Here is a 26,855-nt window from a genome sequence, read left to right as displayed (position 1 = left end):
TCCAATGGTGGTAACTCTTCCAATACTTGTACATCAGGCCCAACATACTTCTTCAGCTGTGAAATATGGAATACATCATGTATTCTAGTGGAGGATGGTAGCTGAAGTTTATAAGCAAGCTCTCCAATTTTGTCCAGAATCAAATATGGTCCATAAAACCTATGAGCAAGCTTGTTATTCCCACCCTTTAGTGAAGCATAATGCGTCTTGGGCACTTTGAGAAATACCCAATCTCCAACCTTGAAGTCTAAATGTCTTCTTTTCTCATCAGCATAGACCTTCATTACATCTTGTGCTTTCCTTATGCTGTCCTTGCATTGCCTCATGAGCAACTCCATTCTTTCCAACTCTTCCTTTGCTTGTGGGTTGATGTCTTCATGGAATAAAACTGATGGAAGTTGAACTTTATACCCATAAAGAGCTTCAAACGGAGACATCCCAATGCTCATGTGATGCGTGTTATTATAGCAAAATTCAGCAAGATGGATCCAACAATCCCATGAAGCTTGTGTGTCATGACAATAATGCCTAAGGTACACTTCCACCCAATGATTTACTCTCTCCGTTTGCCCATCAGTCTGAGGGTGATAGGCCGTGCTAGGAGTGAGGAAAGTACCCATAGAGGAGAATAGACTTTTCCAAAAGTTGCCCATAAACTTCGAATCACGATCTGATACTATTCTCATAGGCATACCATGTAGTTTGAACACACCTTCCATAAATTGCTCGGCGACTTGTCTTGCTGAATATTGGACTTTAGTTGGGATAAAGTGGGCTGATTTGGTCAATCTATCAACTACCACATAGATACTATTCCATCCATGACTGGTAGTAGGCAATCCCGTTATGAAATCCATGGAAATATCTGTCCATTTGCCCGTAGGTATAGGTAAAGGCTGAAGTAAGCCAGCTGGTAATAGAGTGGAATCCTTATTTTGTTGACACTCCAAGCACTGAGATACATACTCTTTAACATCTTTCCATAGACCTTTCCAATAAAAACTTTGATGAACTCTATCAAACGTCTTGAAAAGGCCCAAGTGACCAGCCATTGGCGATGAATGCATCTCTTGAAGCACCTTCAGCTTGAATTTACTGCTGGCAATCAAGTACACTTTACTCTTAAACCATAAGAGGCCATTATGCACTTTAAAATTAGGAAATTCAGCATCACACCCTTGCTGTAATTTCTGTAAAATATGGGCAGCATGCTCATCAAGCACATATTCCTCTTGAATGTCTTCAATCCACTCCTTATAGATGGTGGACACAGTAGATAGACTGCATGCCCACATTCTTGATAACGCATCAGCCACCACATTATCCTTGCCAGCCATGTATGATATTTCAAAATCATATGATTGCAAAGTAGCCAACCATCTCTTTTGCTTGGGAGAAAGATTGGGCTGCGAGAGAAAATATCTCAAGACCCTATGATCGCTTTTGACTTTGAAGTGTGTCCCATAGAGGTAGTGGTGCCATTTCTTGATTGCATGTAAAATAGCAAGCATCTCCTGCTCATAAACATGCATCTCTCTCTCTTTGTCATCAAATTTTCTGCTCTCAAATGCAATGACACCATGCTCCTGTACCAAAACTGCTCCCAAACCTCTACCACTGGCATCTGCATAAATGGTAAAAGTCTTGGAGAAGTCAGGGCAAACTAGTATGGGTGCTGAAACAAGCAATTCTTTCAACTCATTAAAGCTCTTTTCAGCGATCTCATCCCAAAAGAAGGCCTCCTTTTTCAGCCGATCGGTAAGAGGAGCTGCAACATGAGCATAGTTCTTCATAAACCGTCGGTAAAAGGATGATAAACCAAGGAACCCTCTTAATGAAGTGGCATTGGTTGGTGTAGGCCATTCTTTGACGCACTGAACCTTCTTAGGATCCACTTTGATTCCATCTTCTCCCACTATATGACCCAAGTACTCCACTTCCTTTGTCATAAAAGAGCATTTAGTGGCCTTGGCAAATAGTTTCTGTATCCTCAATATGTCAAAGACCTCTTTTACATGCTGCAAATGGTCTTCATTATTCTTGCTATAGATCAAAATGTCATCAAAGAATACCAAAACTGTTTTAAAGAGCAATGGCTGAAGTATCTTATTCATGAGAGACTGGAATGTGGCTGGAGCATTTGATAACCCAAAAGGCATAACCATAAACTGATAAAGACCCCTCTCCGTCCTGAAGGCTGTTTTGAATTCATCCCCTTCCTTCATGCGTATTTGATGATATCCCGATCTCAAGTCAATTTTTGAAAACACCTTGGCATCCTTCAATTCATCTAAGAGATCGTCTATTCTAGGTATGGGATACCTATTCTTGATAGTGACCTTGTTGAGATCGCGGTAATCAATGCACATTCGAAAGGAGCCATCTTTCTTCTTCACAAGAAGGACTGGAGAAGCAAAAGGTGATTGGCTTGCCTTAATGAGACCCATTTCCAAAAGCTCTTTGACTTGGCGTTCTACCTCTTCTCTTTCCACTTTGGAGAGGCGATATGGTGGTTTGTTGATGGGCTTTGTATTGGGCAGCAAGTCAATGGGATGATCCACTTCTCTTTTGGGAGGAAGAGAGGTAGGTGGCTGGAAAATATCATCATATTCTTTCAGCAATTTACAAAGACATGGGTCCATATTGTTGGTAGGAGAAGAGGGCTGATCCTCTTCAATCTTGGAAAGAAGAATGGTGAACATACATGCCTTTGCATTTATCTCTTTCTTAACCTTCTTGGGACTGATCATCTCCATTCTTTTCTTTTCAGCTCCATGTAGTGTTACTTGTTGTCCACACCATTTAAACTCCATTTCCATGTTGTTGAGATCCATGGTAAATCTGCCCAAAGATTTCAGCCAGTTGCAGCCAAGTATTATATCAATGGGACCCATTTCTAATGCAATTAGGCTCACTGATGTAGTGCACAATGGGGAAAGGGTGATAGGTACATTTGGACAGCATTGATTCCTCATCTCAAAATTTCCATTTGCCACTTGGATTTTGAGTGATGTAGGCATTTCATGCGTATTCAATTTCAGCCCATTGAGTGACTTAGCATTAATGAAGCTATGTGTACTTCCCGTATCTATGAGTATATGAGCGGTCCTTCCCTTGATTTGACCTTTAAGGCGTAGGGTATTATCCCCTCTTGAACCACTCCATGCATCACTTGATATGGCACATAGCGATGGATGTAAATCAGTCCATGAATCATCCCAATAATGACCACCCGGGTCGAAAGGAAACCCATCCATCGGATCATAGAACTCATCATGGCCATTCTCTTCATTTTCATGCGCCTCTTCTTGAGTTGTTGTGACATCAAGCTGAGCCAAGCTTCCTTCAATAGATTCACCATCGGAATCATCCTCGATGATCATGCTAATCTTCATATTTTTGGCCTTGCATTTGGACTTATGATCGGGTGACCATTTCTCTCCACATTTGTAGCATAGACCTTTAGCATACATATCTTTGAGCTTGTCATTCGATACATGTTTGCCTTGAGTAGGGACTGAAGTTTTGGCATTTATATCAGTCCTCTTTCCATCAAATCTATTTTCAGCATTAGGTCTGAAATTACTGCTTTGTTTTGACCCAAACACAGTAGGAAAAGTGGGTATCTTGCTGTAGGTATTGCTGAAAGTATTTGATGGCTTCCCAATATGCTGAAAATCAGTTTTAGCATGCCCATAATGGCCTGATGTCCTTGAGAACTGCGTAGGCTGAAAAGAATGCCCTGTTTTTGGCTGAAAACCCTTGTATTTCTGCCCATAACGTTCAGCCAATTGAATGGCAGCTTGTAGGGATGTAGGATTCATGGCTCCAACTTCAGAAGAAAGAATAGGTTCCAAACCAAATATGTATTTATTCAACTTGGCACTATCGGAGACCCCATGAACATACATCGAGAGGTTCAAAAACTGATTTGAGTACTCTCTAACCGAGAGACCATGTTGCTCAAGTGCATACCACTTTTTCTCTAATCGCTCTTTTTCAATAGGGGAAACAAAGACTTCAATCATAGCATTTTTCAATGCATCCCAAGACAAGAAGTCATGTCCCATCCTCGCCATATATCTCCACCAAGTGTGAGCATAGCCTTCTAGATGAAGGGCTGCAAATTTTACTTTGGCATTCTCGGGCCTTGGGTAAAGGGAAAAATACATCTCTAACTTGTCAAACCACTCCTCCAACTCCGTGGGTGAAGGGTTCTCTCCCTTGAAGTTTGAGATAATTATTTTCTCCTTGTACTCTCTCTCGTATTGAGGAGGTTGTCCATTAGGGTGCTGCTGCCCACTATGGTTTTGTGGCCCAAAAGAATTGCCAAAAGGTCCTTGCCTAGGATATTCATTATTTCCATGCCCTTGTGCATAAGGAGTTTGCTGTCCATAATGCATACCATGACTTTGTGGCTGGAAACAATGTCCTTGAGGATGAAAGTATGTGTTGCTCACATTGGGAGGTTGTCCATGCATCGGTGAATTGAAAGGTGGTTGCTGCCCATTATTTTGCTGATTCCAACCATGATTTGACATGGGACTTGGCCTATTGGCCTGCACTTGAGGAGAGAAATTATGTTGTGGTTGTCCAAAAGCATTTGGGGCTGAATTCACATGTCCATGTGGCTGCCCATAAGAGTTTGGGGTTGAATTAATATGGACTTGCTCATAGCCACCAACATTTGCTTGAGGGTAAAATTGCTTGTAGAAAGAGTTGCACCCATGGATGTCTTCATCATGCTTTGCGTTTGTTTGCACTCTTTCTTGAAGATCCTGCCCATGTGGCTGAAAGTGACCCTTTTGTTGATGGAATTGTGGCTGAAGTGAAGTGGGATGAGCAAAATCCTTAGCTTTAGATGATTCTCCAACTTCAAATTGACCTACCACCTTAGGAGTAAGTGGTTTAGGTGGTTCTTCAGCCCTATGCGGGTGTGGGATATTAAGACCAGCTGTAGGCAACATTTTCTCACCAAGAAGTGCTACAAGCTTGTCAATACCCAACCTCATACCCTCGAAACCTGATTTCATATCCTTTATGTCATTTGACAATTGTTGAAAACTGTTTGAATTCATTGAGATATGAGACGTCTCTATGGGTTGATTGGTAGGGGAGTGAGTGGAGCTTGCATCGACCTCATCGTTCTCATAATGCATTCGGTAAATGGCATCTTGAGAAGTGTCATGATGTTCACCCCTTTCCTGTTGATGTTCATCCCTTTCCTGCTGATATTCCTTCAATTCTTCATTGATAGTATCCAAAACAGGGTCTCTCTTCTTATTTCTAGCCATGGGTTGATTTCTGTCCTGAATTTCCTGTAGTAGAAAAACTTGATTATCTTTACTTCTAGAGCTCCAAATTACGAGGTCTCTGGCTCTGTTCAAAGCTTGAAGAGCCCTCTATCCAATGATCTATCAAATGCAGAAAATGGATGAGTACAGAAATTTCTGTAAGGGATTTTCTGTTGCTGTCTGAAAATTCCTGCAGGCAGTGAATACCCTGTTCTAGTCAATTAATGGCTTGTACCATCAATACCAAGCATGTACCAACTTCATAACCTTGTAAGAGAGTCTCATACGTCTGCCCATACTGAAAATGACCTCAATAACTAGTAAAATGGCTGTCTGACTCAAAGTAGACTGCAATCTTTAATGAGGGTATGTATACATACTCTGTTCCAATCTTTCAGACTGAACCATAGTGTCTTTACCATAGGATGTATACATTTTACTGTAGCCATATGTCTTCATACATTTGCCATACCATACATTTGCCAATATCACAAGAACTCACTGTCCATAACTCATGCAGTAGGCTGATTTCAAATGCCTTTGAGATTTGTACCTGCACCTAAACTTGAAAATACGTGGGATCCGAGACCCGAGGGGTTTGCAAAGTTCCCTCTCGGGCCGGGTTGCGCTCCCCTTCAGGGTCCTCGTCGGTAGGGGAGGGTCACCTCACTATTGTCCTACCGACTCGCCCGGCATCCACTTTTCCTCGTGGGCATGTACATGGCAAGTGAATTCTAGCTCTAAAAATCAGTATGATATGCATGGAATAGGAAGGAAATACAATTGCCTTTCATTTGCCCTTTTCCATGATATGCAAGATTGGAATTGAAAAGGCTGAAATGTAAATGAGAAGTGGAGAGGTATTTACCTCAGCAGTGACTCACTGCTTACAAAGTTTTTCTCACTTACCAATTGGGAAATGATTTTCTTATGATCAAGAGGCAAAATAGGCAATCAATTTCATGTCAGGGTTAGGCAATAAAAGATTGCGTAATGAAGCTCAAGAAATTACTGATTTCAGTGAATGGAAGTAGATGGGTAATGCTCATTCATTATGGAAGAGTTTGAGACATTTAGAGATGGCCATTTCAGTAAATTGAAGAGGTTTAGTAAAGACAATGACTGAGATAACCTATAGGCTTCATGTAATGCATTAGGCTATGAATGAAAGCTTCATTTAATCCTCTTATTTCTCTTCAGCAATTGGAAATGAGATCAGCAACAATTGGATGTAAAGAGAAATTAAGAGTGATTAGAGTACCTCATTTGATTGATTGGAGAAGAGCATTGTTGATGGAATGACCTTCAATCCATAATGCTTGACATAGGTGAGCTGAGCTTGATAATCCAGCTAGAATCAGTCCAAGAGATCTTCAATATTCAAGGATAATCCCTTCCTTGATAAGCTTCAGCTCCATTAATCCCATGCAAGCTCCATGACTCCATAAATGCTCCAAATGTGGGTTGATGAAGACCAATTACCTTCTCTACTTGAAGTAGGTTGCAATAGGTATTAGAGAGGGCTTCAATGTGTCCAAGAGATCCCGAAATTTGAGAGGGAATGCCAAAATTTAATGGCATAAAAGCTTCATGCAGTCCATTGAACACCTAGACCTCCATTGGCTTCAATCACTTCAATGTCGGTCCAATGTTGATGGATTCTTGAGGGGGAATGGTTGAGGAAGCTTCAGAGATGCTTTGCCCACAAAAGCCCCATGAATTGCATTAAAAATTTCAGGAATCTTTAATGCTGTCCCAAACTGTTACACATAGAGTTTGCAATCTCCATATCCAAGCTCCAACAAAGCTTCAAGCTTCAAGATCAGTCAATGTTGGTACTAGGATGTATGTAGAGGCTTCAGGGAGTATAATAGAACAAATACCCTTTGATCTTGATGAAGAAATCTGAGAAATTTGAGTGCTGTCCAGAACTGTCATAAAACTCCATAACCAGGGTTTTGAAGAAGAGGGAAAACTCCAAACTGATAAGGATCTTGAAGAAATTGGTGAGATATCTCTTGTCCAAGGTTGGAAGATCAATAGCAATGCTCAAGAGGAAGATCAATAGCCTGAATTTCTCACGCAGTATAGGAGTATGTACTGGCGGCGCAAACAGCGTGAGTACATACTCACGTACTAGAAATGAGCAATGGTGCTAAGTAGCTACATAAGCTACTCCTCTTGAAGCTCTTGAGGCAGGGAAAGAGGTCATCCAACACATTCTCATGATAGAAGTGAGAAGGAGAAGATCTGATGTGGTCTTGGCCATGGATTCTTGTGGAAAGCTTGAAGAAATGAGGAAAGGGAAGAAGAAACCCTTCCTTCTCAAAAGTAACCACAGTTAAAATGTCCTGTAACCATTTGTTTGTACACTTACCCCAAATTTTGGCTCAATCTTGATCACGTCCTGCTATTTTGGCTGGAGTCTTCCATTTCTTCCATTGGTAATGCCAAGAATCACCATCTTCATCCTTGTTTGTAGCAGACCTTCACATGTAACTCCGGTTTGAAATCTTCATGTCCTGTCAAGTCCTGTCACTCAAATTCCTAACTATGGTTTGCTCTCTCTAGCCTAGGAAACTGAATCTAGTACTTGAAAATGACTTCTGCAAGGATCTAAGCTACAGCTCTGATACCAATGTAATGGAAGCAATCAACCATGGAATGAAATCTAGCTGAAATTGAAAATTAACTAAGCTACAACAAAGAATTAACAAATCTATTGCACCAAGACATCCTCATCATGTATTAATGGTTGGGGATTCAAGAGTACATGACGGCCATGGCTGAGTGCTTCATAGGCTAGAAAGAAGCTAACTCCAAGAAAATGGTAAAGCCAAGATTATTGAATGATCAAAAGATCTCTTGCCTTTGGCCTCTAGCCCTTTTTATTCTAACCCTCTTCCAAACTTAAGGGATGTTCACACATGTACACATAGGCTAAAGCTAAATTTACAAAGGCTGGAATTAATCCAAGGTGCAAATATTAATGTTGTATTTTTCCTTCATGACATTGTCTTTCCTATCCATAGAGGCAAGTTTGCTTGTCATAAGATGCCATTTTTTTTCCATGCACTTAAATATAAATGTTGAGCATTCAATGTGATCAAATAGTCAACATCTAAGATCTCTACCACTTGCTCTTTTCATGTGTGTGTGTCCACGCACACATGCACACACGCATGCACGTGTGTGTGTGTTCTTATACTATTTTTAAATAATTTCAATGCTAGAGGCGTAACAATAAGTTTAGCCAAGAATATTGAGTCATCTACATAGCCATATTTGCTTGAGGATGCAACACCAACATTCCATTCCTTTAAAACTAACTCAATCCATTTATGACATGTCACCAATATCTCAACTTTGATTGAATTAATAATGTCATTAAATCAACGAAATGCTTTGATTTATGAGAGCGCACTTTATAAAGACAAAGATAATGGACTTGCCAGACTTTGCCTTCATGATAAATCTTCCCTATTGTGAGCTTTGAATATTTAAGGTGATTGCTTTAGTGATTTTGGTAACAATTAAAATGGAGAAGCAAGGAAATATTTTCATCATGATGGGGGAACCCTTTGCTCAATTAGTTTTATTCTAGTGGTGATAAAGTTTCGAGTGGATTTGAATTAGTACATAAAGTTGATTCTTGTCTGGTATCATAAGGTTATGGAAATTCATTGCTAAGCAAGTTACTAACATGGAATTATCATTTCTATTTCATAATAAGATGTTCCAAAATGTCCTTCAACATGCTACTAAAAACACGAAGAGACAAAAGTTGATAGTGTAGCAAATAGAAACAAAATAAATGTGTGTGTGTGTGTGAGAAAGAGAGAGAGAATAAGTATTTTCTCCTCTTCACAAACCTAATGATTTCTTTGCTTCTTAGGATGTGATATATCCATGACTAAATGGACTTGCTATCAATGGGCAACCAACACCATTTGATAAGTGACTCGAACATTTGGTATCTTTACAACATCCAACATGGTGACTAGTCATAGGAAATATAATATAAGCCATTTTCATCATTCATTTTTTAGAAGGTACTTGCATAATAATGGTACCTATGACCTTGGGAGTTAGGCACCCTTCTCTACCACTTAAACCAATCTTGGTTAAGGAAAATTTTATCCTTTCCCAAGCAAACACAAACACCTTGATAGGATCATTTGAATTCTTCTTGTAGCAAGATCAAGCATGTTGACTGGGCTTTTTATACAGTAAAATGTACATTTTTTGTTCTATTTTGTATGTAAATCAAACTTAGACCTCCTTCACCTACTCAAAGTTTCTAGATATGAAAGGACACAAAGTTGTTGGCTAAGAGAATCTTGCAGTTCTAAGCAATGATGAAAAAACATTGAGGTAGACATCAAGTGAATGACAATATTTAAAGTGAAGAAAGGGGTATTCTAAAGTTTCTTAAGATATGTGCTTCATGGTGCAACATTAAGTGAATAAAAGTAATGCAACTAGTTTGTGCAGTTGGTAAAAGAGAGGGCTGTAAGCAACTTTTCTTGTTTGACGTCGATAGGCCCTGAATAGGAGCAAATGTTTTCACAATGATTGGTCATCAATGTGTCACACTTACAACCTTTAAGCATGTTGAGTAGTTTCATGTGCAACACATTCTTATCTTTTGTACACATCCTTGCTTACACAATGATATAGTAGATGTGTGACACACTTTACTTGCTAAATTAAAGTTACTCTAGTATCACCCTATTAAGGATCATGCCAATAAGGCTAAGTTGACATATGAGGCTCATTTTAAATCCCATACTCTAGAAACTAGAAGTGCCCTATGTGAGGTTAACTTTCCTTGCTAGAGACTTCACAAAAGTTTAACGAATGAAGCATGGCACTTGTCTAATATCCAACAAAGAACTCAATAACACAATATATAATAGCTAACTTGCACCACTAGGAGCAAGGGTTGCCATAGAATAATTTGAGAATAAATCTACATGAGGTGCACATGAGCATCCACAAGTGATAGTGTAAGAATATTTAGTGAGATAGAGGGTATTTGATCTCAAATTGGAGGATAAGTAAGGAAAATAAACCCAAAGGGATCTCTAATTGAGATCCTATAAGCAAGATAGCATCATGTAGGAAACTTTTGATTACAACCTACAATACTTCTTGTGACAATAGAGGAAGGTTTGTGAAACAATAATAAGTGAATAAATTTGGACATGGTTGTACATATGAGTGGCCATGGGTGATAGTGTAAAAATATTTAGTGGAGTAGTAGAGGGACTTCAATCTTAGATTGGTAGTAGGTAGGGAATATGGATCTAGACAAGACTCTTATAAAACTATTTGATATGCAGTACTTTGTAAGTTTTTTTGTTCATTCCACTATTAAACAAAGCTTTGGAGAGTTGCCCTTATATGCAAAGGGGAAATAGCAATACTACCAAATGGCATACTTGCCCAATAATGCTACCTTTACTTGCAAGCCTTGAAGACAATGTAGCAAGTGCTTTGAGCCCTTGTGTGGTCCAACAAGCCATGTAAAAGGAGGGTTATTAAAGGCATTATGATTGCAAGGATTAAGAGATGTATGCCAACAAAAGAATGTTTAGAGGTGAATAAAAACCTACCTACTCTTTTGTAACCAAATGAAAGGGAAACCATACTGATAATACATTAATATAACTATTGTATTGACATCCTTTCATATGATTTTGGTTTCTTAAGAAAGAAAATATTAAAGTGTTTTGTACTAAGCGTAGTATATTTTTATATCATGGGAACAACTCCTAACTAAATGAGTCAAGCAAAGCCTTTAAAACATCAAGGTCATAGCACTTATATGTCCTTACTTGACCATTACAAAATTAAGTCCATGCATGATCCATTTACATTTTATTTTAGAACATTATTGATTTGAGAAAACTTGTATGACCATTGCTCAAAAATCTAGTTCATGCCCCATGCTTTTTTAATCTTAACAATAAGATTCTGGTTGGACTTAGAGAGATAAGGGAGATTAATGATGAAGTTGTACAATCCCAAACCAAGGTGTTTGCATTTATCAACTAGGAAATTTATGGATGAGTAGAGAGTTGAGATTGGCCCAACCTTCTCTTCTTCAAGTGAGGACAGCTAGGTCCATTGGGGAGCATGTACAATTGTTTGAGGATCTTATACATAATCTAGGTCATCTCAAAGATAAAATCCCAAAGCTCACCCCAGACCTAATCCCTTTCTTATTTAATCAAATTTTTTCTTTTGCTTTTTCTTTTTTTACAATGGTAATCATCTCCTTTGTAGGTTTGTCTACTTTAGCATCCCATCATGTTCTACAACAATATTGCATGTGTTTGACACTTATAGTTTTCTCTTTCCTCAACCTTTTCCTCGAGGAGCTTATCTTGGAGGTGAGTCTCTTCTTTGGTTTTGGTCTCAAGCTAGGAGACCACACTATCAATGTGATTTCTCCCTTTTCTTCTTAGATCAGTATTTCTAACTTTGACATCTATAATAAAGACTTGAGAAGATTCAAGTGCAAAAGTCCAAGCCTTTGTAGAGGAATTTTGACCATCAAATGCTATCTTCCAAATATTCTAAAAAACTTTTTTTACATAATCAAATTTGAATAATTCAACATCATTGCTCCTAGATTTTTATTTTATTATCTGAAGTTAAATTTATTGGTTTGCAATTAAAGACTATATTCTTTTTTACTTTTTGGGAACTATCGATAGAAGTGGACAAGAAACCTTGGGAAATGTAAGTTTCATCCAATTCTAGCTTTCCTAAGGTGAGGGCCCCTTTTTTATCATTTAGGATGAAGCCAAAGAATGTTTATCTGTGAAAGCTTTTACAATTCATCCAACTAGTTGTTACTCTCCCTCAAATTTTAGGACCTTTGACTTGAAATCTAACTTGGACATTTTCAACCTTACTAAAGTCTTCAAGAATAATGATTGGGCATTGGAATATTGGAAGAGAGTTGTAGAGAGTATCTTTAATGTTGCTAGGACCATAGGCATATAGAGAGACATTAGCTACTTTTTCTTCAAACTTACAACGAGCAGCAACTCAGGGATTAGCAGTAATGCCTAATACCACTCCCCCACTTCCATGGGAGTGGTTGGTGGATATCCATTTAAAATGATTAAATATGATGGTGAAATTGATAGCCAATCTATCTCCTAAAACTTTCACTTCTTGAATATAGATCATATTTAACATTTTTTTTATAAATGTTGTCTTTCATTGCTCTAGCTCTCAAGTAGTCATCTAACCCCTTGGTGATAAAAGAAATGACCTTGAGGGACTCCATCATTTTTCAAGTTTCTCAAGGATTTCATGTTATCTTGCAAGTCTTTTGTCAAATTTAGAGGATTCTCCAAGCTTTTGTCTACCTTAGGAAGTCTCATTTTGCCATTGCTTTGTTGACTGTTAAGGGAATAAGAACTACTTAGAACTCATGTACCACCTGGAAGGTAATTGGTTTAGGTAAGGCCTCTTTTTTAGCTTAGGGTTGTGGAGAATCTTAATGGGCCAAGTTAGGTCATATTCATCCACTTTTTAAAGCAAGGGTTGACTTGTATATCAACATCTTGAAAAACTTGACCTAATGAATCTATGATTGTATTAAAGTGGTCTTCATCAATAGGAGACCTACCTTTCCCTTACTTGTCCACTTCAAAACCTTCATCTTCTATGTTCATAAGGAGAGGGGAAAACCTATAATGGGGCTCTACCTTGCTTGCCCCTTTTCTTGTTGAGGTTTGGGGTGCCTCTCTTTATTATTGATTGGTTGAAACTATTGTCCTTCACAATAGATGATTCTTTATCAAAGCTCTTTTCTTCATTCTTCTCCTCCTTAACCATCTTAGGACCATTGTTGATAAAGTGGCAACCTTGTTTAAGATACTTAAAACAAGCATGGGGCAAGTTCTTATAAACTATTTCTTGTTTCCTAAAAGTAGTGCAACTTATGCTTTTGGTAAACATTTCTAAGCCTCCATTGGCCATAGCCTACTAACCCCTTTTTTTTTTAAATTCTAACATTTTGGTTTTCTTGGCCCTGGGGGCTTCATGCTATGTCCTTTGTGAATCTAGGCTAACTTTGGGGGCAAGTTTGGATTGTTCTGCTCCTCTTTTATAGCCCATATGAAAATTACAATTGCATCTATGATGGTCAAAGTTTCTCAATTGAAGTTGTGTTGATAAAGAGGGTTTCCTTGGATAGAGGAGGAGGAGGTCGTGAAGGATTCAATATTCAAGATCTTATCATACAACGAAGATATAGGAAGTACCCTACCTTGACTTTAGATATCTTGTCTAGGATGTGCAAAGGATACATTGTCCTGTAACAATTCCAATACCTAGGATGTTGAATATTGATACTTCATGTGATGACCGAGGGATGTAAAGAATTCAGTGGTGTAGCATTCAAGTCTAGTGCTTGCATGCCTCCCAATTGCATGGTGAGAACCAACATTCTTGTGATCATGTCATGGGAGGAGAAAGGTGGAAAGAAATACATTACCACTCAATGGGATTCAATGTCTCCACAAGAGCATTGAGGGTTCACTTAGCATATCGAATATCTTCAATGATTATCTTTGATATGACGTTTATTTTCTAATCTAAGAGTCCCTTCATGCCCAATGTTTGTAAGGGTGATATAAATATAAGAAGGTGAAATTGATGCATTGTGGTGGACAATTTAGAGGGGAAGGTTGAACAATAAATTTTGAAGTCAAGTACAAAGTGGAGTCTTAACAAGTAGAGGCAAAAACTTTGTTCTCTTTATGGTTTTGAGTTGTTATCATCTCTCTCTTGCACTGAAAAAAATAGGCAAGTGCCTATAATCTTTCTTATGCTTGGAAGGCATATTTAATGCTCTTGTGTTTATGTCCCCCTCTAGTGGTTTAGTGGCAAACACCGGCCCCTCTGTTGGAAGAGTGTGATATGTCAAAATTAGTCCAAATAATGCTTCACCAATCTTTGTGAGGGGTTCACCTTTCTAGAAACAAAATGTGGGCGAGGATGAAGCTATGGTGAAGCCTCTCTGGTGTAATTAAGGAAAACTAATGGTGCCTATTTAGTAATATTGTGTTGGTAGTCTCCATTAAACTTCAACACATGGCAAATAGTTTTAGAATAGGTGCTCAACAGTTGTGAATTGTGTCACAAAATTGGGGGACTAGCTTTTAATCAACCCCCTTACTATATGCATGAGAGAGCAGAACACCTCCATAGCAACACTAGCTTTCCTCCATAACTCGTGGGTGAGAAGGGGCTCTTATTCGACACACTTTTTCCCCCCTATTGGAAAATTATATCATCAACTATAAGGCTAGTTACACACAAGGGTGGACGGACATGTTTTCAAGAAAAGCAAGTGTCTAACAACCCATGTGTCATGATTTTATAGGCCTAACATTTTGCACCAGATGGACACTTCTAAGTGAGTGAGATCCCCTGTCTAGATTTTTGGCCATGCTTGAAGCACAAAACGACAATGCTCTTCCACCAAAAAGCTGAGATCTCGTGCCTAAACATCAATTATCATCAACTTCCTCCTTAAAGTTGGAGGGCCAACTCTATTATCTTGTTTCAAATGGGCATGGTCTATATGTAACCAAATCTCTGGATGGCTTTTAAGGCGGGTGAGGGTTCTTCCTTAGGGCAAAGGGGCCAATAGTTGAACAAGGGCTAGTGATGATACAAAACCTTGCAACTGCCAAGGCCTAAAGACATCGCACTTGTAAGTCAATTTAAAAAGAGAGGTATTTCTAAACCAATACAAGTGCAATACAAAAAGAAATGTTCTATTTTTTGTCTGTAACTATGCCTTCAATAGGGTTTAGCCACGTCACTTTTGTTATAGGCATATTCCAAAGTTGATTTCCAGATGTGCATAACCTTGGATTTTAAAAAGGGGATCCCCTTTTCATCTCCATGCTTTGTTATTCTTCACCCACTTCTTTGTCCATTTATTGGCCTCCATGCCACCCATCCATGTATGCTTCTTACCTGCGAAAAAATAGGAAATCCACATGTTAGTATTCAGCTGCCGTGTCCTGCAACTAATGCAATGCAAAATGATAATACCCCAATTCTTTATCTCTTACTAGGATCCTCAAACCATCAAAATCTATTGAGAATTCCATGTTCATGACACTTGAATATTTTGGCCAATCATAGAGCATGCCATGGATTAGCAACACTCCTTGCTTGATAAAATGGCACAACAGAATGGTCATGACAGCAATGAGACCAGCACACTTCTATCATATGGCATGTTGCTCTCCCTCTTCAAGCATATTCTTCACTGCATAGTGTAGCATCTACCTTAATTGCATATTCTTCACTACATTTTCTCAAACAACATATGTCCTATCTCTTGTTGCCCTTAGTGTGTCTTCTTCACCATGCATGCTTCAGGCAAGCATCAAGCATTGTGTCCTCTTGCACCCTTCTATCCACCGCACATTCTTCACTACATATTCTTTAGGCTTGCTGCTTCATACTACTTGGAGTAGACCATTTAATAATTCTAGCTCAGTTAGGTCCCACTTTTGGCCCATCTAATCAGTTTGTTGTGTATGCTTTAGGCATCATCAAGCACTGTCTTATCTTTCTCTCCCTCTTGCGCCATTCTGTCCTCAGCAAGTATGCATGCTCACAATCTCCAACAAAGTGCAATACCCATTCTTCATTGCATATATCTTTAGGTTTGTTGCTTCACTAATGCCTAGAGTAAACTAGTGATTGCTTCACTCCAACCAAAGGGCTTAGGAGGAGGGTCACAATAGCGAGTCTACCGCCACATCTTCTGGCCAAACTCCTCTTGCTCTCCCTCCTGGCCATAGTCCATTGCAATTCTCCCTAGCAATTTCTAAATGAATCCGATGTCTTTTACTCCTCCTCCTTGTGAATGCAAAAAATGTTTGTATGAGATCATACCCATCATCACCCAATTTCTATTCACCAACAATCTCTTATAGAGGAATGGTGAGAATGCGGGTTGTTGTGGTGGCATTCATGTGAAGCCCGTTGCCTTCTGTAAGGCCAAGAGACACCCATCCAACTTGAACATTCAATTCACACCCCCTCTACATGCGAGACAACATCATCCAAATCTATGTTAGAACCTCTGTCTACCAATAAGAGGCAATCTTTGTTTGTAAATAGTGATGCATAACCACCCAAGAAGAAATTCTTTGTGAAGAATTATTCATCTCTTCTAGAGGATGTGCAATAGCTATCAATCTTTGGATCATGCGATACGTATTCTAATCATTTATTCCTCATATAGCATCACTTTCTTATATATTCAATAGTGATGGATAAAATATTCATTCTAGAATGCAGCTACTCATGCATGCTCTCTTCATATGTTTGTTGTAGATGACAATGTCCACTATTTGGAGTAGTATGCGCCTAAAGGGGAGGTTCAATCCCAGTCAATAGTGCCAAGCCTTCTCTCTACAAGCCAATCGCGAGACTTCTCACTCCAAAAGAGCTCAACAAAGACCCCTTTCATTAGCACTACCTCAACCAACACTTATTGAACCGCTTACAAAGGTACAAAGAAAGAAAGTTGTCAAGTAATGGAAAATAGAAGACATGGCTTAGGCAATTGTTGACCATGAAGTAGGAATTTCTTTGAGAAAGCATGCTACCAAATATGGGACGAGTGCCTTAGCAATTTTGAATTGGCAAATGGGCTGGACTAACAAGAAGGCAAAAGGATATCCAACCATGCTAACTATAGAAGAGGAGAGAGCTCTTCTTGACTAGTATTTCAAATAAAGTGATTCAGGCCATGGAGTGTTTGTGGTCCATGTGAAATTGAAGGTTGTTGAAATATGTCAGACTACGCATATGGTATTTAATGAAGGTATTCCTGGGAAGAGTTGGTGGGAATGCTTTCTTAAGTGGCATCCAGATCTGTTGTTTCAAGTGAGTGAACCATTGGAGCAATCTAGGGCCATTAGTTTTTGGCTAGAAATTGTAAGGACCTTCCATGAGAACATGAAGACCCTCTACGAGCAACACAATTACCCCCTAACAATATTTAGAATGCCGATGAGGTGGGATTCCAAGGCTTTAGGGATAAAGACATGAGAGTGCTTGCACGAAAAGGCACGAGAGCTATATTTGGGATGACCACAGACTCTAGGGAGTGGATGACAGTTTTATGTTGTGTTAATGTTGCTGGCAATGCAATTCTTGGATATTGTATCTTCAAAGGACAAAGGGTTGGTGGCAATTATATTCAAGATTGTGAAGAGGGGGTTGTCATGGCCATGCAAAGGAAAGATTGGATGATAAGAGAGTCATTTCATGCATGGTTGAATCATTTCCATAAATGTGTTAATGAGTCCATAGACTTTGCAAGTAGGCACTTGCTTGTTCTTGATGGCCATGGCAGTCATGTTTCTATTTTAGTTGTTGAAAAGGATGCTTCATGGGGTATATACATCATAACACTACCAACCCACCCACACTTCCCATAAGCTTCAACCTTTGGATGTGTCAATGTTCAAATCATTGAAAACCCATTTTTGTAAAGAAAGGGTGTGAGAAATGCGGGATCTAGAGCATGGCAAAGGCGGAAGCTATGGAGGATGGAAGATGAAGATACTACTCATGTTGACATTGACAAAGAAGACAACTGTTACACAAGTGAATTAGGTTTCAAGATTGAGACTTGAACTCATAAACACAATCTTGTGTAGGACTGACAATGACACAGAGGCTTGACAGAAAGAGACAAGTACTATTGCATTATCATCATATCAAAGTGATAGTCAAGTACATCATTATATAGGAATGCTTGGTAGCACATTTCATCACTGTGCCTATGGGATCTGTCTCTCTTCCTAGAATGAACTGCATCTTCCTAGCCTAGTTGTTCCATACAAAGGGGCATACATAGGGTGTGATTGGCAGATTCTCAACACCCCTCCTCAATCACAACCTGAAAGTACAAAGTGTGTAGAGGCTTTAGTGAGAGCAGCACCTACAAAGTGTGGGCATACCACAAACATGGCAAAACACCAGAGGTTGTCGCAGAAAAGGCTAAGTGTGGGTACCATAAATATGGTGGACATCCAGAGGCTGTAACAGGGGCCTCACAAAGTGTACAGAGGCTGTACTACAAGGCTACATGAGGAGTTTTTTTTTTCAAGCTTATGAAAGGAACATTAAGGCAGGTACAATGCTTTTAAAACAGAAAATGAGAGACAAGGACCGATAGGCCCTTGTGGTATTTTTCAGCATATGATTTCTCTTTGTCAGCATGGAAAATCTTCTTGTCTTTCATCTTTGGTTCTTCAGCTTTGAATGATGTGGTCTTTTGGTCTTCATGGCTGATCTTCTTATTGTCCTTCTTCCTTTGCTCTTTGATCTTATGGTCGTCTTGGTCTGGTTCCCCATGGACTTTGCTTGCAGCTTTAGTCTTCATGTCCATGTCTTTGTCCCCCTCAAGCAAAGACATCTCATTCTTCATGATGGCCAAGGTAACTGGAGTGTCTTCAAAAACTTTAGATGGAATCATTGATTGCACTTTAGTATGAGCAACTCCATGTCTCTCTGCAAGTAGATCACAAAAAACTTCTATGTAGTGTAGATAAGTCATGTTGCTTTTCATAAAGTGTATCCACATATAAATCTTCTTGGTTATCATAGATATGACCAAGAATCTGCTTCAAATCTGTGAGTAAGTGGCAACCAAATTGATCTTCAATGTGTCAAAAAACACAAGTGAAGATAGTGTTAAATCAACACTCTTAAGTATCAAGGGATACTAGAGTTGAAGATGGTGATTCTTGATGAACCCGTTGTTTGAGTCCCCTCCTTGCTGGTAAAATCTTGCTGAACACTGAGTAAATACTCAGATCAGATTAGCGAGAAGAGTGGGAAGGATGAGTTGGAAGAGGAGCTTGAAGTGAAGTTGAAGCTTTGGAGCTCAAGTCTATGAGAGGTCTTCAAATCTTCAATGGGTCTTTAAGTGCTTCAGAGATCTCCCCTCCTTGATTTGATGGACAAATGTTGTTGGAGACTAATCAAATCAATGAATCAAAGTGGCAGGGTTTAGCTTGACTCAAGCCAATGAGGAAAAATCAAGTGAAATGAAAGCTTGAAACAAAATAGCTATGGAGTCCCACAGTTAGGGTTTTCAGCCTGACTGGTTTTCGACCTGGCGCAGCTCGTAGACGCAATGATCACGCGCGATATTCAGGGAGAAGTAGGTTCATGGGTCAACCTTTAAATGCCCTATGGTTGTAGGACAAGGCGCAGTACAGATGGGCTCCATGGCCTGTACGACCGGGCAGAGGCGCAGATCTAACAGAGATCACGAATTCACGCAATGCTGGGCTCGATGACGAGCAATGTTGGACTGTGATGTATCAGGAGGTTGCGCCTTGACCTAGACAAGATATCTCCAGAAGAAAGCGGGTCAAAATATTGACTGTGGAAGGAGATCAAGAAGCTCCAAGGAGGCAGGGTGCAGTCCTGGCTATGGCAGACAACAGTTCAAGATGAAGGTCAAGAAAAAAATGGAGTCATGAGCTGACATTGAGCTAGATTGAGGTTGAGAGGAATCAAGAGAGGCTGGAGAAGCAATGCCATGCCCAACTGGGCTCTGATACCATGTGAGAAATGCGGAATCTAGAGCATGGCAAAGGCGGAAGCTATGGAGGATGGAAGATGAAGATACTACTCATGTTGACATTGACAAAGAAGACAACTGTTACACAAGTGAATTAGGTTTCAAGATTGAGACTTGAACTCATAAACACAATCTTGTGTAGGACTGACAATGACACAGAGGCTTGACAGAAAGAGATAAGTACTATTGCATTATCATCATATCAAAGTGATAGTCAAGTACATCATTATATAGGAATGCTTGGTAGCACATTTCATCACTGTGCCTATGGGATCTGTCTCTCTTCCTAGAATGAACTGCATCTTCCTAGCCTAGTTGTTCCATACAAAGGGGCATACATAGGGTGTGATTGGCAGATTCTCAACAAAGGGAAGTTTGGCAGCATAGGACACAAAGCACTCAAGCATCAAAGGGTGACTTGGCCTCAATAGTAGCCAAGGCATTCCAACTTTCATGCATTGAGATCAACATCACACTTGATTTTAGGGCTACTAGGATATGGCCACTTAATCCAAATGCTCTACAATTCGATGGGATGCAATCTCAATACATGAATGTCATTGGAAGTGATGAAGGGGTGATGGAAGAGCTTGCATCACAAGTTCCCACTACACTGCTAGAAGAGCTTGTAGAGGATTAGGTCGTAGAGGCCTTGACATCATTGGGGACCAATGAAACATTGCCTAGTCATGTTGAGCCTATGCAACTAGTAGTCCCAAGTCATTCTGATGATGCTACAAGGATCCTAGACATATTTTGCTTGCCTTGGATAGAGGTTTCAGTTAGTCATGCACCTAGGGAGGCATTTGTGGACTACACCAATAGCCTTATTTTAACATCAGACTAGTACATTGAGACCTTGAAGGCAAAGAATGACAAAAAATAAGAGATTGCCAAGGCCAAGGAGGAGAAAAGTTTCAAGAGAGGGCATAAGAAGAAAGAGAAATTGGTAGCAACAAGGCTACATAGATAGTAAAGAGAGGCAGAACAACATGCAAAGCTTGCAAGGAGGGCATGGGAAGTTGAAGAACTAGCAAATGAGGCACGAATTTGGGCAATCTTATGGGACGGTCTAGGACATTATGATGATAACCCTTTGCAATTACACATTGATCGTCCTTACTGCAGGATGGCACGAAGGGCACGTCTAGAGAAGCTCTAATAGGATTAGGCACAACATGCTATCGATAGCTCGACACAATATATGTGGCTTCCTCGATAGCAACCATAGCAACACATATAAGTTCAATGCACTACCCCACTATCCCTTTTCTTGTATCCACTATGCTAGCCTACACTAGACTACTATCTGAATTTTCTTGTATCCACTATGCTATCCTACACTAGACTACTATCTGAATTTTCTATCAAATACAAGGTGCAATTTTGTTGCCACTAATATCTGTCCTTGCATGCACAACTACCAACCATTTGTATTTACTTCCATTGTCACTATTTTGTTTAATGGAAGGTTTGCACAACAATTAGCAATAGAACAAGATAGAGAGTACTAGTGAGAAGAAACTCACCTGCAGTAGCCTCTCTATGATGCTTGCCCAAACATATCTTTAATTCACTTGGCTTAATCTGCAAATGAAAAGGCCAACATCAGGCTACAGTATTAAGTAGGCATGTGTACATTTTTAAACAAAGCTTGAATCTGAAATTGAATTGCTGATATGTACAAATGTACCTGAATTGGACATGACATCGATTTTTCACTTACATTCAAGGTATCTCCCAAGGCCCCCAAAAGTACAATCAAGGGTGGAACATAATATGATAGCAAACATCGTTTTGCAACACGGATAGCCCAATAGCCATAAGCTTGTAATTGTGGCTTGCTTGAAAAGTACAGAATGCTCACCTTCATAGGAAAACGTACCATCTAAGGATGTTGTATTGGCTTTTGGCAAGATGGCAAAAGCTTGGACAGCTGCATTGGTTTCATGTAAACCCAAAATCTCAAATTGGGTCCCTACATCATAATCAAGTTGTCACACCACATTGATGTTAATTCGAAGGCAATCAATGTTTTGGGAAGTGAATACTACTAACCTTTGGAGCTTTAACTTGCAGCATTTGTTGGTCTAATATAAACAATTACCCCATTTTCTCTTAAGTCCTCTACACCAAGCTGAACTATAATGCCTTTTACAAGAATCTACTCAGCAGTGAAGGGAGACAAAAAAAAGTGACACTTTCGGTTACATGCACCAAAATTCAAATTATTGTCCTCTGAGATAAAACCTAAAGGATGATAGTTCAAGCAACCTCGAACATATCGTTCTGTACATTTCCTAATGCAAAAACATGGCCCGTGAACAACATGGCAACTACCACTTGAAAGTTATTCAAGCATTTGAATGTATGCACATTTGAAATTGTCACATGTGAGGCTTAATGAAACCCCTTCAACACCAAGTTGAATTATACATGCATGCACATAGAACAGAGAATGATTGTGCATAATGCTTGTTGACTAGAGAATGATATATGCATGCATACAACACTTGTAGAAAAGAGAATGATTGTGCATAACAGTGTGTGCCTCTTAGCTTCATGAAACATGGCTTTCACCATGCACATTTGAATGCCTAAATAATCATGAGCGTCTTCTCTACTCACATGATGAACATCATATATAACTTGCCATAATTCGAAATTATGTGATAACGACTTTGCTAATAAGGGAAGTGCATCTAGGGCTCTGATTTGGGTTGGGGTTAGTTTGAGAGGACAGTCTACCCAACAAGATTGGTGTGCTAGAATTCCCCAACCTGCTCCACCTGTGTAGCCAATCAATCCCCTTTGACCTGGTTAGCATCATGTTGAGGCTAGGAAACGAGTGACAACAATTCGAGTGACACAAAAACCAGTGACAACAAATGAGCCAAGCACTCCTGTTGTACTCCCGAAATCTCGACGCCATGTCTATCTCCAATAAGTGATTGCTATACACACACACACACACACACACACACACACACACACACACACACACACACACACATCATTGTCGACGAGATGCAAAGGGAGTGTTTCCCTTTTGGCCTTGTGGCAGGATTGTGCTATTACTAGGTGTTCCCCATGTAAGAATTGGGGAAAACACAACATGTGGAGGGGGGGGGGGAGCGAGTTATGTTGTGGCCCTAAAAAAACACATACAGTTTTTAAAAGTTTATTTGAAAAAGTTTAATGTAAAAAGCATGTGTCTGCTTTTTACCCTTCATGAGGGTGATGTGGCAGACCTACTCATCATGTTATGTGCCCAAAATTTTTGACTTAGGGGGGCCAATGGTGTGTGTAAAGCTAGGTGTTCCACCATTGGCCCCTTTACCCTAGTATGTAACTGGCCTAAGTTTTCATATGTTACAAGTTCCCTATTTAAGAAGCATGCCTCCGTGAACACTTGCATTGTCTTGTGTAAGGCATTTATGTGGTGCCATATCCATTTCCACATCCACATAAGAAAGAGTGTCTTCTCCTGCCTCATCCTAGCTTCGATCATGATTCTTATATAAAGAAAGAGAGACTCGTGAGACTTCTACTGCCTCATCCTTGCTAGTAGCATCTATACGGTACCCATTTTTACAGGGTTCTTTTTTGTACTCCACACTTACCGCCATAGCCACGTTTTTTCTCTGAGCGCCTACTTAAACCCTCGGACTGGTCACTGGGCGTCAACACCCACCATAGCCAGCCAGCCCCAAGAAAGAAGAAGATCCTCACATTTGCAAAGCCGTCCAAGCTAAGCTTACGTCTCTCTCTCTCTCTCTCTCTCTCTCTCTCTCTCTCTCTCTCTCTCTCTCTATCTCCGTGTCTCTGTGGACTGTGTCTGCGTCTGCAAAAGCGCTCATTTCTGAGTCTCATCTCATACAAATTTGTGCGTGGTGTCTGCGTTGCATAACCCATACACACGCGCGAAAGCTTCGTTGATATATCTAAGAGAGAGAAAGAGGCAAACCCTAACTGCACAAGTAAAGAGGGCACCCCTGTCTTTTTCTGTTATTTGGCCATTTAAGAAGCTCAGCGATATTGCCTACCCCTCCCATTTCTGGCAAAATTTGATAAAGAAACACTTAAAGAGCCTGCGTTGGGGAGATCCTTCTATTGGATCTTTTTTTTTGTTTCCTCCTTTCCTCCCTGTATGGCTAGATCTACAGAGCCTCTGGTGGTAGGAAGGGTGATCGGGGATGTGATAGAGATGTTCATACCTAGTGCAGAGTTGGTGGTGAGCTACCCTGTGAGGCAGGTGAACAATGGTTGTGAGATCAAGGTTTCTGCTGTGGTGGAGCGACCACGCGTGCTTATCGGTGGCCAGGAGGGCCTCTACACTCTGGTGAGTTCAGGAAAATTTGTGCAGAATCATGGCAAAAACATATGTGTGTGAGAGAGAGAGAGAGAGAGAGAGAGAGAGAGAGAGAGAGAGAGAGAGAGAGAGAGAGAGAGAGAGAGAGAGAGAGAGAGAGAGAGAGAGAGAGAGAGAGAGAGATTGTGTGTGTGTGTTCTCTCAATAGTTGCCTTTGTCCATCCCGGTATATTCCATCATGACATTTCCCTTGCAAAGAGAACAATGCATCGAGTGGATATGTTTTTGCTCTTGCTTTCAAGATTGATATAAAGGCCATGTTTTTGCCTTCTAGATTTCAACATGATGTGAAGGCCATGTTGAAGATTCTCTTACCATTGGCATTGGCTTGACAGAGATCCTTACTTCCCTACAAAGTAGCTTCTTCTGCAATTCTGTATATCTTTTATGACAATAAGTTATCACAATAAGTGTTTCTCGTTTTTCCACATGAGGAAATGGGGTCGTTTCCTTTGTTTTCCCTTATTGTTCAACATATAAGCTTCTGCTTGGGAGGCACTGCATAGTTAGCTAGCTAGGTGTGGTTGGGAGGACCGGCGGCCCTGGCAGCCACCCATCCCCCAACTGCACCTAGCTAGGTTTGCAATCCCTCCCCTGTGGAATTCACAACATGGGAATTATAGTGGGAATCTGTCCAAACCTTCTTGCGATATATGGGTGCAATAGTGTTGCACTAGACATTGTCACTTGCTTTGTTTGATGGTGATGATGTCGCCACCACTCATGTACGTTGTTCTGTCACATCATTATAGGTGATGGAAGCACAATACATTCTTTTCCTGATTCTGAGAAGATATTTCCATCACGAGCACTATACTCTTTCACGAAGTTGATGGTGTAATAGTGTTCTTATGTTTTCTTGTCACATGGTCACAGATAATGTCAGATCCAGATGCCCCGAGCCCAAGTGAGCCTTCTTCCAGAGAGGTCGTCCATTGGTAAGAAGTGCCACATGAAAGCTTGATTGATTCGCTGTAGATTGGATAGAGGGATTGTGAACAAGCAAGCATGAATCTCTATTAGTTGTCTTGATTGTTTGCCTTGTATGTGAGCTTCCTGCAGGATTGTGACAGACATTCCAGCTGGGGCAGATGCAACGTGCGGTGAGGCTTAAGCGCAGAAGACTTTAAGAAGAAATGGTGAGGCAAATAAGATTCTGATGATGCTGTTTGTATGTATGTATATATGCAGGGAGGGAGATACTGGGATATGAAGCACCAAAGCCGCTGATAGGGATCCATCGCTACGTGTTCGCGCTCTACAGGCAGGTGGCACCGCTGGTGGTGATGCCGCCCATGTTTAGGAACAACTTCAACAGCAGGGAGTTTGCCATGAATTACAATCTGGGTTTGCCAGTTGCTGCAGTCTACTTTAATTGCCAGAAACAAGCAGGAGGGAGGAGGCGTTAAGGGAGGGGGAAGATGGGGGGGGAGGAAGCTTACAATGGCAGAGGATGTCTGCAGGTGAGTGTGAGAGAGAGAGAGAGAGAGAGAGAGAGAGAGAGAGAGAGAGAGAGAGAGAGAGATCCCTGCACATTAGGGTTGTTCTTTCTGATATCAATGTTGGGTTCTGTGAAGTAAGTCTGTGACATGACAACAACCTCCTCCTCCTCCTCCTCCTCCTCCTGCTCCTGCCCCAGATAGAAGAAGAATAAGAACAGTTTTAATGTGGTAGGAACAATCCCAAGATCTCTCAGAGAGAGACAGTAGTAGGGGGGAATGCGTTCCCTTAGAAGAATCATGTGTTTTCCAATTTTGGTCTTCCATGTATTGTCTATTCATCTAAGCATTACAAAGCTCCCCAGCTCGTGCTTGCCATGGCCACCAGTTTGAGGGATGCTAGCCATTTCTCATTCCTCTACCTCTGCCCTCTTTTGCTTTACTCTCCTTTAGTTTCTCAAAGCCTGCTTTCTTATCACACATCCTGTCCAAACGTGTAACAATCTTCCGTTGGATGCAAGTAAAGGTGTTTTTCCGTCTCTTGTTCCTTCTGGTGTGGACCATGTATCATGACAGTAGAATCTTATCAGAAGTGTACCCTATCTTGCATGTTTTCGAGCTCCATGAGAATCTTGTAAATTGGAATGTACCATATTTTGCATGTTTTTTAGATGCCATTGTATTGTACGATCTCTTAATCTCTTAAAAGATTAATTTCGAAATCTTCTCGAAGAACTTGTGTTCTTAATCAGTCAAATCAAGAGAAGAGTGTGTACATTATTCAAGTTGTATTACAACTTGTAAAGCCATTTTCTTGGTTGCTAGAAGTATATCTATAGTATATAGTGCATGCACTTTCTAAATTTCCATTGTTCACATGGTGGCAAAAGTGTTGATATGCAATTATTTTGAAACTTGGCTTGTTAGTACGAGGTAAATTGCCTAGAGATATGCAATTATTTTGAAACTTGTCTTGTTTGTACGAGGTAAATTGCTGAGAGAAATCTACATGTAAATGTCATAGGTGATACATATTGGTGATAATCCTTCTTGTGCCAATATTTTTGTAGTGGTGGACAAATGATCAT

At 40.1% G+C, this 26,855-nt stretch overlaps 1 protein-coding gene and 1 pseudogene across 1 annotated transcript; both read left to right on the top strand.

Annotated features, from left to right (window-relative positions):
• The first annotated feature begins 17,264 nt into the window (after positions 1-17,264).
• Positions 17,265-20,596, top strand: LOC148019868 (MFS-type transporter clz9-like; annotated as a pseudogene).
• A 2,768-nt stretch (positions 20,597-23,364) lies between these two features.
• Positions 23,365-26,489, top strand: LOC148019867 (protein MOTHER of FT and TFL1-like). The gene is made up of 4 exons (XM_087700071.1): positions 23,365-24,298; positions 25,205-25,266; positions 25,391-25,431; positions 25,520-26,489. The coding sequence occupies exons 1-4, from the start codon at positions 24,107-24,109 to the stop codon at positions 25,735-25,737; spliced, it is 513 nt and encodes a 170-aa protein (XP_087556197.1). The 5' UTR covers positions 23,365-24,106; the 3' UTR covers positions 25,738-26,489.
• Positions 26,490-26,855: the final 366 nt, after the last annotated feature.

This window comes from Lygodium microphyllum, chromosome 19, assembly GCF_053477565.2.
Source record: "Lygodium microphyllum isolate KBCC chromosome 19, Lygodium_microphyllum_v1.1.10, whole genome shotgun sequence".
Lineage (NCBI taxonomy): Eukaryota > Viridiplantae > Streptophyta > Polypodiopsida > Schizaeales > Lygodiaceae > Lygodium > Lygodium microphyllum.
Note: the sequence above shows the minus strand (reverse complement) of the source record. Positions and strands in the feature narration are given on the sequence as shown.

Coding starts and splice junctions, on each gene's coding strand:
- LOC148019867 (XM_087700071.1), top strand. CDS start 24,107: ATGGCTAGATCTACAGAGCCTCTGGTGGTAGGAAGGGTGATCGGGGAT. Junction 25,267..25,390: donor TCCAGAGAGGTCGTCCATTG/GTAAGAAGTGCC, acceptor AGCTTCCTGCAG/GATTGTGACAGACATTCCAG. Junction 25,432..25,519: donor TGGGGCAGATGCAACGTGCG/GTGAGGCTTAAG, acceptor GTATATATGCAG/GGAGGGAGATACTGGGATAT.